Below are 17999 nucleotides of genomic sequence, written 5' to 3'. Positions count from 1 at the left end.
GTCCCGCCAGGAAGGGCGTGGTCTCGCCCTATAAATATAGCTCGATTAGGCTGGTACACTGATTTGTATCTTTTCAGCGAAGCATCACGCATCGCTGGATCCGGAGTGAGAAGCCACGCCGTCTGAGAAAAAGCACACAGCGGGACGAGCCTTTGAGTCTGAAGTCGCTGGCATCGCCACCTTTAGCCGCCGTACCTGCTACGCTTTCCGGCGTCATATCCTTTTCACGTGTGTGTGTGTTCGCCGCTGTGACACACATTTTTTCACGGTCTCTCCCTCTCTCATAAAAGAGCTGCGTCTTTTTCAAGATGCATAGATCCTGCGGCTCGTGCCTAGCCACGCTCAGTCGAGAGGATCGCCATGTCATCTGCGTTTCCTGCCTGGGTGAGGATCATTCGGCTCTCGCTCTCGTCGACGGCGGATGCCCTCACTGTGAGCTGCTGCCGATGGTGACTCTGATGACTCGCCTGGCATCATTCTCATAGCCTACACTTCAACCCGCTGTAGCGCCGCGCCGTAAGAAGCGCCATGTCCAGCGCGGCCCCGAGCCTTCTCCTGCCCGCCAAAGCTCGCCGGTTCGCCCGCCAGCTTCGCCGGCATCGCTCGAGTCCCTCCCCGACGGACAGCGGCCGCCGTCCGCCGCCGCTTCCGCCATTGAGGTAGACGAAACAGCCGAGGCCTGTTCTATCTTGGCGTCGGATAGTGAGGATTGGGCGAGATCTGTGGACCTCCCCTCTGCTATCCGCGAGTCTTCTTGGAAACGAGCCGGTATTGAATCGGAGTTGATGCGTCTGCTCTCTCAAACCGTCGACAACCTCTGCCTCAACTGGGAGGCGCCCGCGCAGCCTGCGCGCAACCGACTGGACGGATGCTTCCTCAAGAAGGACCACGCGTCGTTACAATCCAGGCCCGCAACTTTTCTTCCTGAGCTTCACAAAGAAGTCGCAAGGTCCTGGGGCGCGCCCCTCTCCGCCAGGGTTCGTACCTCTGTCTCGGCTGCATTCTCCACTGTGGACGGTGCGAAAGACAAAGGATACCTTTCTCTTCCCCCAGTGGAAGCAGCGGTAGCTTCCCATCTCTGCCCGCCCTCTGCTGGACGGCGAGCGCAGACGGATCTACAATCTAAAGCCTGCCGAGTTACGTCAGCCATGCACGGTCGCGCATACGCCGCCGCTGGGCAAGCCGCGTCAGCACTACACACGATGGCCATCTTGCAGATCTTCCAGGCCGACCTTCTCCGAAAAATGGACGAGGAAGGCGATGGGTCGATCAGCATTGCGGATTTGCGGAGCATTGAAAGATTTCGCGGACAGATTCCAAGAGGTTCAAAAGACATCGCAGGCGATGAAGCACTTCCTTCCGAAGCGCTCTAGTTCCGCAGCAGGTCGCTCTAAACAGCCGTCTGCCCAGAGCTCCCAGCCGCAACCTGCACCACCCGCCGCCGCTGCTTCTCAACGCCGCCAGGCCCGAGAACAGAGACCGCACTCTCACTCTAGCCTCTCTAGGAAAGCGACGGTGTTCAAATCCCGCTGGGGCCGGATTTTCACCGAAACGTTTCACTCGCCCAGTTCCATGCAATGTGACTATTCCAGCGTATTTAGCAGCCAACAAGCCGGTCCATTTGCCCGCTTGCCTGCACACAAAAGCCGTTTTTACGGCTACCCAGATAAATCCAATAAAGAGTGTATTTTCTGGTGTTCCGGCCACGGCCGATGGTGTTATGAGTGTGGCAAGAATGCCCACGTCTCAGTGCCCATTCCCACACGCAGACATAAATAAATAAATCGACTCATGTCGATTGTGCAATAAATGTAGTGTACGTGCCCACGACACAGTGCCCACAAACACTACACGAAGCATGTCCCACGGTTTCTTTAAAAACGAAACCAACACATTTTCAGTCGGTGCGAGCCGACAGTGTTCTCAGTGCATTGAGTGTGCCCGCTATCCCACGCCCACATTCCCTCACAGACATGCCGAACCCCACGGGGGTCGTTCCGCTCGCCTTCTCTCCACAACCTGTCAGAGAGAAGCTGAGCGCGGTCAGGCTGCCCGCTGTGATCAGCCCCCCCCCCGCCTCGCACACTGCAAACACAGTGTCTATTTCTCAGCACACCGGAGCTCTCCGGCCGCCGCTATGCCGCGGCCAGAGCCCAGATTTCATTCTACCTCTAGCCTTTCAAGCAGATGCGTGGGCAAAGCTTCCCGGGGTATCGAAGTGGGTGCTGAATATTATAAAAAGAGGCTATTCGCTGCAGTTCACTCGACGCCCCCGCTGTTGCGCGGCGCAAGTCGAAACGACGGTAAAAAACTAAGTATCTCATCTACCTCGAGCCGAGATAGCGAAACTACTGAGCAAAGGGGCTATAGAACCTTTATCTCAGGCTCAGAGCAAAGGGGGGCTATACAGCAGGTATTTTCTGGTACCGAAAAAAGACGGGGGTCTCAGACCCATTCTAGATCTGCGATAGCTGAACAAAGCGCTCACGAAGCGCCAGTTCAGAATGATTACAACCAGGAAAATCCTTGCACAAGTTTGCCAGGAGGACTGGTTTATGTCAATAGATCTGAAAGACGCCTATTTTCAAATACAAATAGCGTCATGTCACAGGCGATTCTTGAGATTCGCCTTCGAGGGCCAGGCATACCAATACAAAGTCCTGCCGTTCGGCCTGTCCCTGGCACCCCGTACATTTACGAAGTGCATGGACGCGGCTCTCGCACACCTGAGACTCCAGGGCATGCAAATTTTGAACTACTTGGACAATTGGCTGATTCTAGCTCGATCACAATCAGAGCTCATAGAACACAGGGCCACATTACACGAGCATCTCGAGAATCTTGGTCTCACAGTCAATTGGGCGAAGAGCTCGCTGTCTCCCAGCCAGAAAATTTATTTTCTGGGAACAGTGCTGGACTCGCTGTCCATGACAGCGCGTCTGTCGCCAGAGCGCGAACTGGACATTCAGTACGCCGTGAAATCCTTCCGCCGCGGCTCGATAGTCCAGCTCAAAAGGTTTCAGAAAATGCTGAATGCTCATGGCCTCAGCAGCTTCAGTGCTCCAGCTGGGTCTGCTTCGCACGAATGCGCCCACTGCAGCTGTGGCTGAAAGCACGAGTTCCGCCCAGGGCATGGACCGCTGGACGGTTTCGCCTCCGGGTCGATCTGAAATGTGTTTCAGCTCAGGAACCTTGGAAGATAACCGGCTGGTATCAGTCAGGTGTGAGTCTGGGGACTCACTCGAGTGTGAAGGTGGTGTCCATGGACGCCTCCACCTCGGGATAGGGAGCGCTGCTCGAGGGCAGACCGTTCTTTGGCCAGTGGTCAGAACGGGAAAAGCTCCTACACATAAACTGTCTGGAGATGATGGCAGTCGACAACGCGCTACGGCGCTTCTGTCCCCAGATAGAGGGTCACCACGTCTTGGTCCGGTCGGACAACATGTCAGTGGTGGCATACATAAATCGCCAGGGCGGCATCAAGTCCCGAAACCTTTACAGGCTAACGGAACGCCTCCTGGTCTGGGCTCAGCACAACCTGCTTTCACTGAAAGCGGCGCATGTGCCTGGTCACCTGAATCTGGGACCAGACAGACTGTCCAGAGACAATGTCCCAGCAGGGGAATGGTCGCTGCACCCGCAGACGATCCAACTGCTGTGGGAGACATTCGGCAGAGCGCAGGTGGACCTGTTCGCATCCCACGTGAACGCTCACTGTCCGAAATATTTCTCCAAGAGCAAGGACGCGCTGGCCCATGTATGGTCCCGCCGTCCCCTCTATGCTTTTCCCCCCGTTTCGCTCCTGCCTCAAGTGCTGGAATGAATCAGGGAAAACGGATACCCAGTGCTGCTTGTAGCTCCGCTCTGGACAAACCAGACTTGGTTCCCAGTCCTGATGCGGCTGACCAGCACTGCCCCATGGCCAATACCGTTGAGGAAAGACGTCCTCTCTCAGGCCAAGGGCTAAATTTGGCATCCTCGCCCGCAACTATGGTCCCTTCATGTATGGGCCATCAACGGGTACCCGCTTACCTCCCGGAGGGAGTGTTAAACACGATCACGCAGGCGAGGGCCCCGTCTACTAGATGGCTCTATTCCTCGAAATGGTCTGTGTTCTCTGCCTGGTGTCAAGCTCAGGGCTTTTCACCCGTAGACTGCGGGGTCACGGAAGTAGCGTTTACAAAACCTGTGTCTGGGGAAAATCGACCTAGTCGTGCGATTCCTCAAAGGGGCTCGGAGGCTGAACCCTCCCAGACCTCCTTCAGTCCCGGTGTGGGACCTTTCTACGGTTTTGGAAGCCATGAAAGGTGCCCCGTTCGAGCCAATCCATTTGTCAAACATGAAGCATCTGTCTTTCAAAACAGTGTTTCTTTTGGCTCTCGCTTCAGTGAAGCGCATAGGGGACTTACAAGCGCTTTCAGTAAGCGCGTCATGTATCGAGTTTGGGCCTAATGACTCAAAAGTCATACTCAAACCAAGGCACGGGTACGTGCCCAAATCCCTCAACACACCGTTCAGGGCCCAGGTTATTTCCCTGTATGCACTCTCGGTTCATGATGATGAGGAGGATGCAAGTCTCCTTTGCCCTGTCAGGGCACTGAGAGCTTATGTGTCCCGCTCTTCGTTTTGTTTGGCGGACGCTCCAAGGGACTGGCCGCATCAAAACAGAGCCTATCCAGATGGATAGTCGATGCCATAGCACTGGCTTACACTTCTAAGGGCCTGCAGTGTCCTTTGGGTGTCAGAGAGCACTCCACGAGAGGCGTGGCCTCGTCGTGGGCGTGGTATAGTGGGGTTACCCTGCAAGATATCTGTACGGCCGCGGGCTGGGCCTTGCCGTCTACATTTATAAGGTTTTATAACCTAGAGGTTCCCGCCTTACAAGCCAAGCTTCTGTCGGTATAGAATTCAGTGCTATCTGCCCTGCTGTGCCGGCCCAGATGCTGAGTTTTGCTTGTGCATCGCTCACTGAGCGATAAAACAGCTCCATGGGTGGTGAATAACCCGTACTATTGCCCAGTTCAGGCTGAACATGTACACCCTGTCTGTGTGAAACACTGTTAACATAACTAGTTCCTGTAGGATGCTATTTCGTGGGGAATGATGCTTGCAGCCTCTCTTCTCCGACTCTCTGTGAGTGAGACTCTATATGAGCCCCGGGCTACTGCCCTTGGGACTTTGGTGTCGGATCCCAGTACGCACAGCGTTTTGCATTGTGTTCCCCATAGCGTAAGATATTACGCAGTACGAGAGATACTCTCGTAAGAGAACGTACTCGGTTACTAACGTAACCTCGGTTCTCTCTAGAGAGGGAACGAGTACTGCATATCTTGCCGTGCATACACAGCTCTGGTTCGCTTCGGCGATGAAAACCAGTGTACCAGCCTAATCGAGCTATATTTATAGGGCGAGACCACGCCCTTTCTGGCGGGACGTGATGAAGTGGGCGCGAAAGGCCCCCATTGGATATGTGTCACGCAGGGCCACTTTCGATAGACTGCTGCTGTTGCCGCAGGGCAGCCAATAGGCGCGCAAGCCGTCTTGCCTATGTCTGCATGCTGCTGCACAGCGTTTTACATTAATTCAAAATTAAGGATAATTTTTGTCTTCAATATCTCGTGGAAAAGAGGTTTTCCCCATAGCGTAAGATATTACGCAGTACTCGTTCCCCCTCTAGAGAGAACCGAGGTTACGTTAGTAACCGAGTACGTTTTACCAGTTTTCATAATGTAATGTGTGTGTTAATTTATATTACAAATAGCCAACAATAAACCAGGAAACTAGATGAGGTCAAATTAACCATGCATATGACTTGACATATGTGCAATCATTCTGATGCAATCATTCTGATTAAATGTAAAAATTAATTTCTCAAATGACAACAATCATTGTGATTATAATTTTGAGCAAACTAATCACGATTAGTGACTTAACCATATTGCAGCATGACGATAATGTGACAAGTTTTCATTGACTAAAACTAGACTAAAATGCCCAGACCTAGTTGAATTAAACTTATCTAAACAAAAACAGGATATGGTCTAAATGTAAAAATAGCTGACAACATTAATCTTGATGGTTTCGATGAGCTGGGTTGGTATTGTTATGCTGTTCTTGCTCTGTATTTTATGTGTTCATTTTATAATTTGAATAAATGATTAGCTTCAGATTTTCAATTTGATCAAGTGTGGTTAGTTGTTCCAGTTTGATGCTTTTACTTTTATTAATATCCATATTGTGTTTGTGTCAGATATTGTTTTTTTTATATCAATAAATATTTTTATTTGTAAAATATAAAATACAAATTGTTAAATGTAATATTTATTAGCATAAATAAATATGGTTCAATTTCACATTTTTTCTGTGTCTGCAGCTTGAATTGCAACTTCATTCTGTAATTATAAGCAGACTGCAGTTTAGCAAGCAAAAGTACTTTACAGTTCACCAATGAAAACAGAAATATCTCCATTAACCTACTGTATATTAGCAATGTACAATGTGACAATTGCTTATTCTTATAGGGATATGTTGGACTAGAAATCCCAAGCAGTGTTTTATACTGCAACTGATGACATGCAAGCATGACTGTCAGGTTGAATTCAATTTCCAGCCACAGCTGGGACTGTTGGCCTGCTTTGGCCCTGACCAGTCTTGGCGTGTGCACTGAGTTATGGGCTGAATAGAGAAGCACAATTGATATTTTTAATGTTGAGAATTCTGACAAGGTGAGGGCATAGAGAACCATCTCACCTGCAGACCCCAAAAAGAATATGCATTTGGATTGAAAAAGTAAGACAGCAGACAGCATGAAAGAGCAAGACATAGGGAAAGAGTAAACCCAAATTGACAACAAATAGAAGAAAGGTTGTTTGTGTGGTTGCTAAGTGGGATTTGCGAGACAGTGACAAAGTTATCGATATAAATGAAAACAGGCTGTTCCGTGGATGCAGATTGATGAACCCAAAAGCAGACTGAATGCTCTTCACACAATTTATTGAAGACAAAAAGGGGAAAACAAAGCCCACGAGGGGGCAAAACAAGACAGGACTTGGGTGACTAACTAGACAACGACATTGACAAAATACTAGAAAACAAACAACACTTCGAGAGATACTAACAATGACTAGACCTTTAATGACAAGACTTTCACAGGATACTCACAAGTAACGTTTGGCAATGAACCGACACAAGACAGCAAACACAAGGGGATAAAATAGGGAGACACTAATGACAAAGACAGGTGAAGCTGACTAGACAATAATGACGAGACGAGGATAACAAGGGGGCGGGGTAACGTAACGAGACAACACAAGCACATGGCTCAAAACAAGACCATGTGCTTGCACAAAAAACATGATTCTGTCATGATCCTGCCACAAGACAAGAGAAAATCAAGGACACGAGGGCAGAATCATGACACAGGCAGTATATATGTTTTTATCTAAAATAAAAATATACATAATAAATATTATATGATCATTTATTTTATCTCCAAATACTATCAGTGTGTGCTGCCCAGTTCAACGGGAAGGGAGTGTCTGATTGACATATATGATGTGACATTTAGGGGTATAAAACACTGCCGTATAAAAATAAGACTAAGCAATTGTCACATTATACATTTAGTTGATTCAAATTTACTGAAACAAAAGTCTTGAATATATTTCATAGATTACATGACATGAACATGAGCAAACTCAGGCAAATCCAGCCACTAGATTTTAGAGGGAAAAAAAACCTTTTAAGATGATTTTTACATTTTGTTACTGTTTCTTAAATTAATTTTACAGCTAAATGACACATGAATGACACATTTATAACCTACAACTTATCAGTAATTCGAAATAGTTATTCATTATAGTAATTCAAAAAGTCATTATCATTAAAAAACAAACAAAACAAAAAGCAAATCACAGCAAAACAGAACAGAACAAAAACATAGTAGAAAAGCAAAACAAAACAAAACAAAAAGTAAATCACAGCAAAACAAAACACTAGTAGAAAAACAAAACAAAACAAAACAAAACAAGACAAAACAATGCTACACTATTAAAACTATCTATAACTAAACTGAACATTTTCAAAACTATATTGGCACTGGACTGTGGTTGCGTAAAGTATAAGCTGTTGTGTGATGCTGGTTGTGTTTGTTTGTGGTTGTGACTGTGGAGCGTAAAGTCTGGGGTTTATGCTGGAGACGTGACAGGGTGTTACTCACTGGTTGGGTTGGTGTGGCTGCCTCTTCAGTTAAACACACACAGCTTTGAATCTTTTGCTGATGTTTTTTTTTTCTCCTCTTATCTTTGTTTTATTGTGCTTAGCCCTTTGAAGTCATGTCACATACTGTTGCACACATTCGCTCGTTGCACACCACAGTCAGACCAATTCACAATCATTTCAGGCAGTGACCAATAAAGACTGTCAATGACACTCAAGCTTAATCAAGGGAGACTTGATGCTAAACTCGATATATCTTCAGCCACATTTTGGAAAAGTTAAATACCTTAGTGATGAAGGAACACACACAATCAAGCCAACTCACCGGTGGGTCCAGGTCCTCAGCATGCACAGTGGTCACTACGGTCCCCTTGATTGCGTTGGGTGCCACCATTCCCCGGTACAGCATTTGACTGAACACTGGCGGGAAGTCGTTCATGTCCTGTCCAGACACAGAATATCAAACTCCGATTAGTGCCTCGATTCCTGCTCTCTTCGCCTGCCTTTACTCTTTTGCAACTGTCAGACTGTGCACTAGCTCAGGCTCCATTAGCTAGCCACGAATACTAAAACACTAAGCAAAAAAGGCATTTATTCAATAGTAGATCATGCAGTGCATTAAGAATGTGTCACAGTGCTGTGTGCCCGGGGACTTTTTTGGGGAAAAGTTCTGTGAGGCATAATTATAGCCGCTGAGAGACTGCAAAAGGCAGATGAAAAGTTTACTAGAGAGAATAAAGAGGCAAAGCTGAAAAGGGGTGCAAATATAGTGCAACAGTAGGGTTCGGGAGCGAAAAAATCTATTCCTTTTCTCCAAATAGAAATTCCTTTTTATCTATAACACATACCATGCCCTCAGAAGTTTGTAAAAGTGCTATATGTTCTTAATGTGATTTCAACTTCATTAAACTTCCAGTGAAGAACTACATTACCCATAATTCTAAACAGATATCCACCAATCAGAGAATTTGCTGTTCTAGAAATGACAATCACTGCAAAAAAAACAAAAAACGCTCAGTAGCAACTGTCCACTCCCATAAATCTTAAACATGTCTTACAACACTAAAGTCACTGATATATTTGTGAACATTTAAATATTCACACTATATTGCCGTTCAAAAGTTTGGGACTGGTAATATTTTTAATGTTTTTAAAATACGTCTCTTATACTCATGGAGGCTGCATTTATTTGATTAAAAAATCAATAAAAAAAAACTCTCTCTCTCTCTCTCTCTCTCTCTCTCTCTCTCTCTCTCTCTCTATATATATATATATATATATATATATATATATATATATACATTTATGTACTCTAAATGAATAGTTTTCTATCATTCCATCACTTTTATACAACAAACTCTTCCGAATCTTGCCTCAGTGGCAACCGGTGCAGTGCAGTGTATGCAAATTGTGGGAAAATTAAGCACAAAATTAAATCTTAATGAATTGTTGCATGACAGGACAAAGCAATACTGATAAGATCTACAATCTCACTAAAGGTATTTCAAGCTTCTGGAACAACATTATTGTTTAATATACTAAAATGTTAGGTTTACTATAGATAGATGTGTTATATTAAAAATACAGTGTAACTATAATTAATTAAGTAATTTATTTATTGTTTTCTGATCGACAGTTATCTGAAATATGACAGAAAAAGATTGCTACAATCACAGATAGCTACTGTCACAGAGATTTTAGAGGAAATATGTAGGCAGTCGGCATGCATAGTCCATTGTGTAATTTGTAACATCTTATGGGATTTTTCCCTCCAATGTAATAAAACATTTTTTATTCTTTAAATCAATATTTGTAATGTTGTTCAACTGTTTGATTCAAGGTTTAAAACTCTTTGAACTTTGAAATAGTGGTGCTTACTTTGCAGAGGGCATTAATTTTCTTTTTCCCACAAAGTTATATATGTGAAAGATACAGCAAAGAGTAAAAGTGCGGTCGGCTCCCATGAATGCTGATGACACAAGTGATTCCGGGAGATGCAAGAGACGCAATGCGACCTAATACACTCAATAGATCACACGTCTCCGAGTCCAAGGAGAGGTCAGGTGGGTTCAGGTATCCAAATTACACCTCCCTTCCCTGTCAATCCCCCCACCCTTCGTCCTTTCTGTGAGAATGCGCTAATTCAAGGATGCCCTTGAGTCTTGAGTACCGACTAATAAAACTTTGCAATTGCTCACATCCCCAAAATAAAAGGTCTTGAGGAAAGTACTTTGGAGTGAAATTGGCATTTTTTCCTCTTATTTTTCAATCCCACACATTTCTGTGTGTCTTCTCTCTCCCCAGATGAATAATAAAAATCTGTCAAGCCTTAAAGTAAATCTGCAAAGTGTAGTGAGTTCACGATGGTGCTCTTAGTCGCACTGGGACCAATTTCTCCATCAGGACGGTGCCTTGGGGCCTCTATCCCATCATAATCACTCTGATATCCCGAGTCTCCATGCATCAGGTAGCACATTTGTTTCCACCATTCACTTCTGCTTTTCATTTTCCACAGCAACTAATTTTCAATTAGCCACCTCGTGCACAGAAGGAAAATTAATAAATAATTCCAACACAGAAACAATTAGGGGTTCTTGGGAGACTGTAGAGGACGTAATAAGCTGTGTGTTTCCTTGCATGAAAATGCTTTTGTTTAATCTCTTTATCTTTGTAGCTGATCCAACTGCAAGAGGTTTGCTAACTGAAATAAACATGAAAAAACAGATGTGATTTTAAACAACTGGTTAAATGTCTAACAATGCGCTATCAAAGCGGAATATAAGAGTCATTTGAATAGGGTGAGACATTTTTAAACTGTAGGTTAACAAACTATAAGCTACTCATAATGTAGTTTAATTGTAGTCTAATTATCTTTTTTAAGTTCATAACAATAAGTAACTAACTTCATTGAATCAATATCTTTTGAAATAAAACAAACTATCAGATATTATAAATTTAGCAATGAGAGCAGAATTCATCTGGAACAAAAACCATAAGGATCTCAAAGACATCACTTACTCACTGACATAATTTACTAAATTCAACTACTAAAACTAAAAATTAAATTAAATAAAACAAACATTAATATAACAGAGCAAAATCTAACAATCAACAACAGCATTAAACTAAACACTTCACTGCAAAAACTACCTTCAATCACTGAATTATTTTTGAGAACTTTAATATATTTGAACTGTCAAAATGAAGCGATTCACTAAAATTCACTTAATGTGCTAAATTACAATTTAGGTGAGAATATTTATTTTTGTGTCAAGTCCCTTTACTGTAATTATGTGTGTGAACAGATTGTGACAAAAAAAAAAAAGGCAATGTAGCACTTTGAAATTCTACCTTGAAACTTGTTGGAAAAAAGAAGTAATGCAACACAAAATCCAAAACAAAATGTCATGGTACAAAACGTATAGTACTTTTATTATAATCAACTAATTACAGTAGTCAACATTTGAAGTGGATCAAAAAAGTTCATCAAAGTTGTCCTAAGACAAAAAAAAAAAAAATCAAACTTGAAACAGCTCAACAGAACGTCTCTGTTACGTATGTAACCCTCGTTCCCTGAGTAGGGAACGGAGACGTTAAGTCGGATGACGACAAATGGGGTTTCGCTCAGAAAGCCTATCGACTTCGAGTATACAAAACGAGCCAATGGCAAATAAATGCCATGGGTCTGCGGAATTTGCATAGCGTATCTCCGCCTTACCTCGTGGGTATAAAAGGAGGACGCTGGCAACATGCAGATATGTTTCTTCGCTGAGGAGCCGAGACTGAGGTCAGGCGATCCCCGCGGTACAGCGGAAAGTGGCAGGAAGACGTAACGTCTCCGTTCCCTACTCAGGGAACGAGGGTTACATACGTAACCGAGACGTTTCCTTTCGTTGTCACTCCAAGTTACGTCAGATGACAGATGACGACGAATGGGGTTACCAGTCTAATCACGCCACCTTCTGAGGTGAGACTGGCACGGACGAAGGACTCCTATTTAGCATAGGATAACCAAGGTACACTGGGGAGCATATCCCATAAGTTTAGAGGAAATATGCTTTTATTGCCAACCCGGGGGGGGGGGCTTAGAGAATACACATATGACCCGGAGGGATGCATATGGACAACACTGGGGTATCCAGCCGCAGGTGGAATATTTCAACCCCCGGGGTGGCAAGGTGGCTTGCCAAGGGAAAGACACATGCTCAGAGAGGCTTACAGTGGAAATACACATGTGGGGGTCGCTCAGAAGATGGACCGTGTGCACGGGAGGCACGTAGCCAATGAGAAGGCAATAGACACTGGCGCCGACGTCAGGAGTGCTGGAGGAACTCAGGGTAGAATATATATATATATATATATATATATATATATATATATATATATTCTACCAAATTGGTTTACAGTTGGAAGCATCTCATTTTTTTAAATATTTTTCCATGTCTACTAATTGTGCAGTTAATTCTCATACTGTATTTTCAGTTTTGGAATATGTATCCTCTCCCCAAATTTGTCACTAATAAAACTCAATAAAAATTATTTAAAGAAAAGGCTTATATTTACCTTTTAATAGTTTGTTTACATCTAAATATATATTTTTTATTAAAAATGTTACAATTACAACAACAATTCAAGTGCAATCTTTCTTTGTAAAAAATAAAGTATACATTTTATCATACATATTCAAAGTTAAGGATTCATTACTTTGGATATTGCCTAGGCTACATTGGAACAAATACATAATAACATATTATTTGATAAGTATATTTTTGACAAAACATAGGCCTACTATAGGCTATTTAACATATGAGCAAAAATTGGCAAACAAAATCTTATTTGAGGTGGCAAATATTTTACAGTAAAAATGTATAATCTATCCAAAACTAGTCAACGAAATGTTTTCTTTCATATGTCTGTAACATAGGTTTTTTGTCTATATAAGAAATATAAATGTTAATTTGCAGTTTAATACGTTGCTTATATAAATACATTTTATTTCAACATATTTCAGTCGATTTTTACTCATCTCAGTATAGCAATATAGTTTGCTAAAAGCGGATCATTCATTCACACACAGAAACGCGATTCAAATTTAAACTGTCTTTTTGCGAGTTGCGTTAAACAGCGCATCTCTGCCGTTCATTCATTCACACACAGAAACGTGATTCACTTGAGAATGAAACTTATGAAACTTTGAGAATAAAAACTTATTACAATATTCCTCAGTATTATCCTACAGTATTATCATACATATTTTAAAGTTAAGGATTCATTAGTTTTTATATAGCTTACATTGGAACAAACACTATAATAACATCTTAGTTGATGAGTTTATTTTTGACAGAACATAGCGTACTATATATTTAAAATATGAGCAGAAACTGAATCACAAACGCTTATTTGATATTTTGGAATAAAAACTTTATAATCTATCCAAAACTACGAAATGTTGTCTTTCATATTTCATCTGTAACATAGTAGGCTAAACATAAACAACAGCACCCATTTGTGCCGTTAATTCATTCACACACAGAAACGTGATTCAAATTTAAACAGTCTTTTTGCATTTACAGACATTAGAACAAAGCACAAGAAAAAAAAAACTTAGGCTACTCACAATTCTCGGCTAGATCGGTCGCTCCTCAAAATGAAAATAAACCAGCACATGCTCTGAGGTAAATGTCCCAGGATTAGGCTACTCCTCACAGTCACAGCCTTGCAAGACGAAAAGGTACATTAATCTGATGATTAAATTTGTTGTGTTATCGCGTTTATGAGGGGCGTTGACACGTTTGCATGTGTCGCTTCAGATCATTTACGTCAAATTAGCAGAATAATGAGCTGAGAGAACGATAATGAGATCGGCTGACACTCCTCTCTTTTTTTATAGATTACATAAACAGAGAATATTTATTTTAGTTTTGAATTAGATATTTTAAAAGTACAAACTTAAATGATTATAAAGATATATTGCTCATGCTTGGGTGAATAGTATTATAGTATAATAGTATAGTATAGTATAATAGTATAGTACAGAGTTTTGTTTAAGTTTAGAGAAGTGCTCCAGAAAAAAGGTTAAAGGAGATGGAGAGACAGAAAGTACAACCTGTTTATTTTCTTTATTTTACAAAAGCACAATGTTTTATTTCGATTGTAAGTGTACACATAAAAAATAGACATTAAACAGTTTATTTTTTTATATTTCTTAAGTGTGTATGACCAAAAATGACAGAGTATTTTAAGTCTATTTTCCTGCTATTTGAAAAAAATCGAGCAAAACGCGCCGGCGCGTTTGTGGACCCCAGAGGGTTAACCCGGCGTATAGCGGGGGGCGGGACTGGAGAGCGCTGTGGCGCCCCCTACGGCTTCCAGAGCCTGCCCGGGTGAACAGGCGTCGGGCGTCCCGTGACCGCTAACGGGTTGCTTCAATGAAGAGGGGGGCGTGGGGCACGGATGGATAGTCGGCGCCTTTGTTCCACACCAACACCCTCAGGTCACCCTGGCCACCAGCCGAAGTAGCACCTCACGTGGAGAGTGTTAGATCGGGGGGTGGATGAGGGGACTCTCTCTCTAACGAGATCATTGAGTCTCGACCGTAATGACGCAGTGATCACATTCCCGCGGGGAGAACGTGAGTCATCCACAAACGCTGCTCTAACACGATCAAGCCCAAGCACGCAGAGCAGAGAATGTGCCCATCAAATCGGAAATGAGTCAACCGTAACCAGAAATGCACGGGCGAGCCGTCTTTAAAAAGACGTGCCGCATGCAAGCTCTTTTGTGAGAGGAGAAAAAACTCTGCGTTGTTGAAGCGAGCAGGGAGAAACACACTCACTGGCAGATCACTGCACAGATCAGCAGGCAATGTGAACTCGCAGCAGATCGCCGTCACACCAACACCGGAGAGAGGCTCGTCTCGAAGAGTGAAGTCAGAAATAGCTGTGGAGTGAAGAGATACTCTTGGCTCCGAAGCGAAAACATATCTGCATGTTGCCAGGGTCCTCCTTTTATACCCACGAGGTAAGGCGGAGATACGCTATGCAAATTCCGCAGACCCATGGCATTTCTTTGCCATTGACTCATTTTGTATACTCAAAGTCGATAGGCTTTCTAAGCGAAACCCCATTTGTCGACATCTGACGTAACTCGGAGTGACAATGAAAGGGAACAAATGTTTCAAGTGGTTTCCCCAAATTCAACTGAAAATGCAACTTTTAATGTCTTCTGCAGTCTCAAAATTATTCAACACCTGCTGCAAACGAGATGTATAACCAGACACCAGCTTCAGCCAGCATATTTGAGGAATCTTAGCCCAATCCTCATGAGCAATTGCCTCCAGTTCAGTAATTTTCTTGGGTATTCTATTCTTGCTGCAACTGCCTTCTTCAAATCCCACCAGAGAATTTCTATGGGGTTCAAGACAGGTAACTTTGATGGCCACTGCATAATCATCCAGGTCTTTCCCTGAAACCAAGCCTTGGTGGAATTCCAGGTATGCATGAGATCATTGTCCTGTTGGAAGGTCCAATCACAGCCAAGCTTCAGCTTCCTCACTGATGGCATGACGTTTTCTCCTAGGATTTCCTAATCCTTCAATGAATCCATCTTGCCTTCCACACTCTGCAGGTTCCCAGTGCCAGAGGATGTAAAGCAGCCGCAGAGGATCACAGAGCACCACCATGCTTAACTGTAGGCAGTGTTCTTTTTTAGAATAAGCTTCATACTTCTTCCTCCAGACATAACACTGATCTTTAGGGTCGAAAAGTTCCAGTTTTGTGTCATCGCTCCACAGAACAGAATCCCAACACTTCTGTGGCTTATTTATATGATTCTGAGCAAATTGGAGCCGACGTTTCTTATACTTTTTGGTCAGAAGTGGTGTACGTCTGGCATGCAAAAATGCATGCGTTTAGTACACGCCTTACTGTGCAAGATGAAACCTCAGTGACTGCAAATGACCTGCAGCAAGACTTGGTGGCAACAGGCACTGAGGTTTCATCTTGCACAGTAAGGCGTGTACTAAACGCATGCATTTTTGCATGCCAGACGTACACCACTACTGACCAAAAAGTATAAGAAACGTCGGCTCCAATTTGCTCAGAATCATATAAATAAGCCACAGAAGTGTTGGGATTCTGTTCTGTGGAGCGATGAATGTTTTTTCTGAACCTGGTAATGTAACCACTGTTCATTTAACATTGAACTTGAGAACTATGCTTCCAACGGTGTCTCTAGGAACATTTAGTACCTTCCCTATCTTTTTGTATCCTGTTCCTTGTTTGTGAAGGGCGATGATATATTCTCTTAACTTTTTGGACCATTCTTTTGACTTAGCCATATTTCTAACATGCAGTCCAATGTGACACTCAACAAACCTAGCCAGTTCAGATATTTCATGTGTTCTAGCTCAAGCACACCTGAAGCCCTTGATTAGTTGCATCAAGTGTGCTTGAGACAACACCTGTTTTGCAGATGATGTGAGGGATTCTATTGAGGGGGTTGAATAATTTTGAGAGTGCAGAAGTCATTAAAAGTGTCATTTTCAGTTGAATTTGGGGAAACCACTTGAAACATTTGTTGTGTTTAGCTATTTCAATTACTCTTGTTTGGTTTGCTCATTGCAAACAGCTGAAAGTCTGTACATTTTGCCAATAAACCTGATTTGCAATGGGGGTTGAATAATTTTGATTACAACTCTATATGTATGTATGTATGTATGTATGTATATATATATATATATATATATATATATATATATATATATATAGAATGCACCGATAAACAAAAATACTGTACCATCACAACCACCTCTTCTACCCACTTAACCGACAGCAGCATTTCCAGCGAGCGCTAATTGACATGCATCCCGTGTGTAGAACTTAATCTTCTGAGACCTTACAAATCACCTACTTACACAACAGAGGTGTTGTGGACCTAATGACCATATCAGACAAAATACAGGGTCTATCTGTCAGTGTGCACAGGGTTTAGAAGTGGCTATGGAGAGCAATCACAGGACGGCAACATTTCGGGATATATCCTGCTGAAAAGACCAGCTTAAACCAGTATGAATCTCCTTGCTTGCCAGATTAGAACATTTGGCATAAAGAGGTTTGGTTGGATACAGATAAGGGCTTTTTACAATGCCCTAAACCCTGGGTTGTCGTCGCTCTAAACTCCACTTTTAACACAGGGTAAAGGAACATTTGACGCTAGTAACTTGGAAGAGAGGATATGAAACCCTTCAGAACAGGGTTAGCACTGGTTTTGTGGTGTCAAACGTGTACAGTATGAAACGGTTCGGTGGAATGTAGAATGTTACGCCTCGATTTCTTTGGAACCCATAGCCAATCGTGCGCCTGGTATTTACATGATTGGGACAGCCACGGAAATACTGTACGTTGTATAAATTGTATGTTTCAGTTGAAGGGAAAATGTCAAATGATGACAAAACACGACATGTTTGTACACACAAAGTATGTCGTTTCTACGACACTAGTGGCACCTAGCGGAATTACGAAAATACAGCATATTTAGCAAACGCCCCTTTCGCACAATGCATCTACCCCAACTCAAAGACTTACATATTAGGGATACTTTAGTTGTGTTGCTATTTGTCACGAGTCAAGTCACTTTTATTTATATAGCGCTTTATACAATAGAGATTGTATCAAAGCAGCTTTACAGTGATAACAGGAAAATTATACATTTCGGCTGTTGTTCAGCTGAAGTCAGTTCAGCAATTGATTAGGCTAACACTTTCTAGAGTGAACGCAAGCGTC

General features: G+C 43.0%; 1 protein-coding gene across 1 annotated transcript in view; it reads right to left on the bottom strand.

Annotated features, from left to right (window-relative positions):
- The window catches only part of pcdh15b (protocadherin-related 15b), a 288259-nt gene that overhangs the window by 69769 nt on the left and 200491 nt on the right, over window positions 1–17999 (bottom strand). The window contains exon 22 of the mRNA XM_077206152.1: window positions 8543–8659. Within this exon, the coding sequence (XP_077062267.1) occupies window positions 8543–8659 (117 nt within the window). The remainder of the gene's footprint in view (window positions 1–8542; window positions 8660–17999) is intronic.

Source organism: Siphateles boraxobius, unplaced genomic scaffold, assembly GCF_051911475.1.
Source record: "Siphateles boraxobius isolate OS27281-9 unplaced genomic scaffold, OSU_SipBor_1 55, whole genome shotgun sequence".
In the NCBI taxonomy this organism is placed as follows: domain Eukaryota; kingdom Metazoa; phylum Chordata; class Actinopteri; order Cypriniformes; family Leuciscidae; genus Siphateles; species Siphateles boraxobius.
This window is presented reverse-complemented; position numbering and strand designations above follow the sequence as displayed.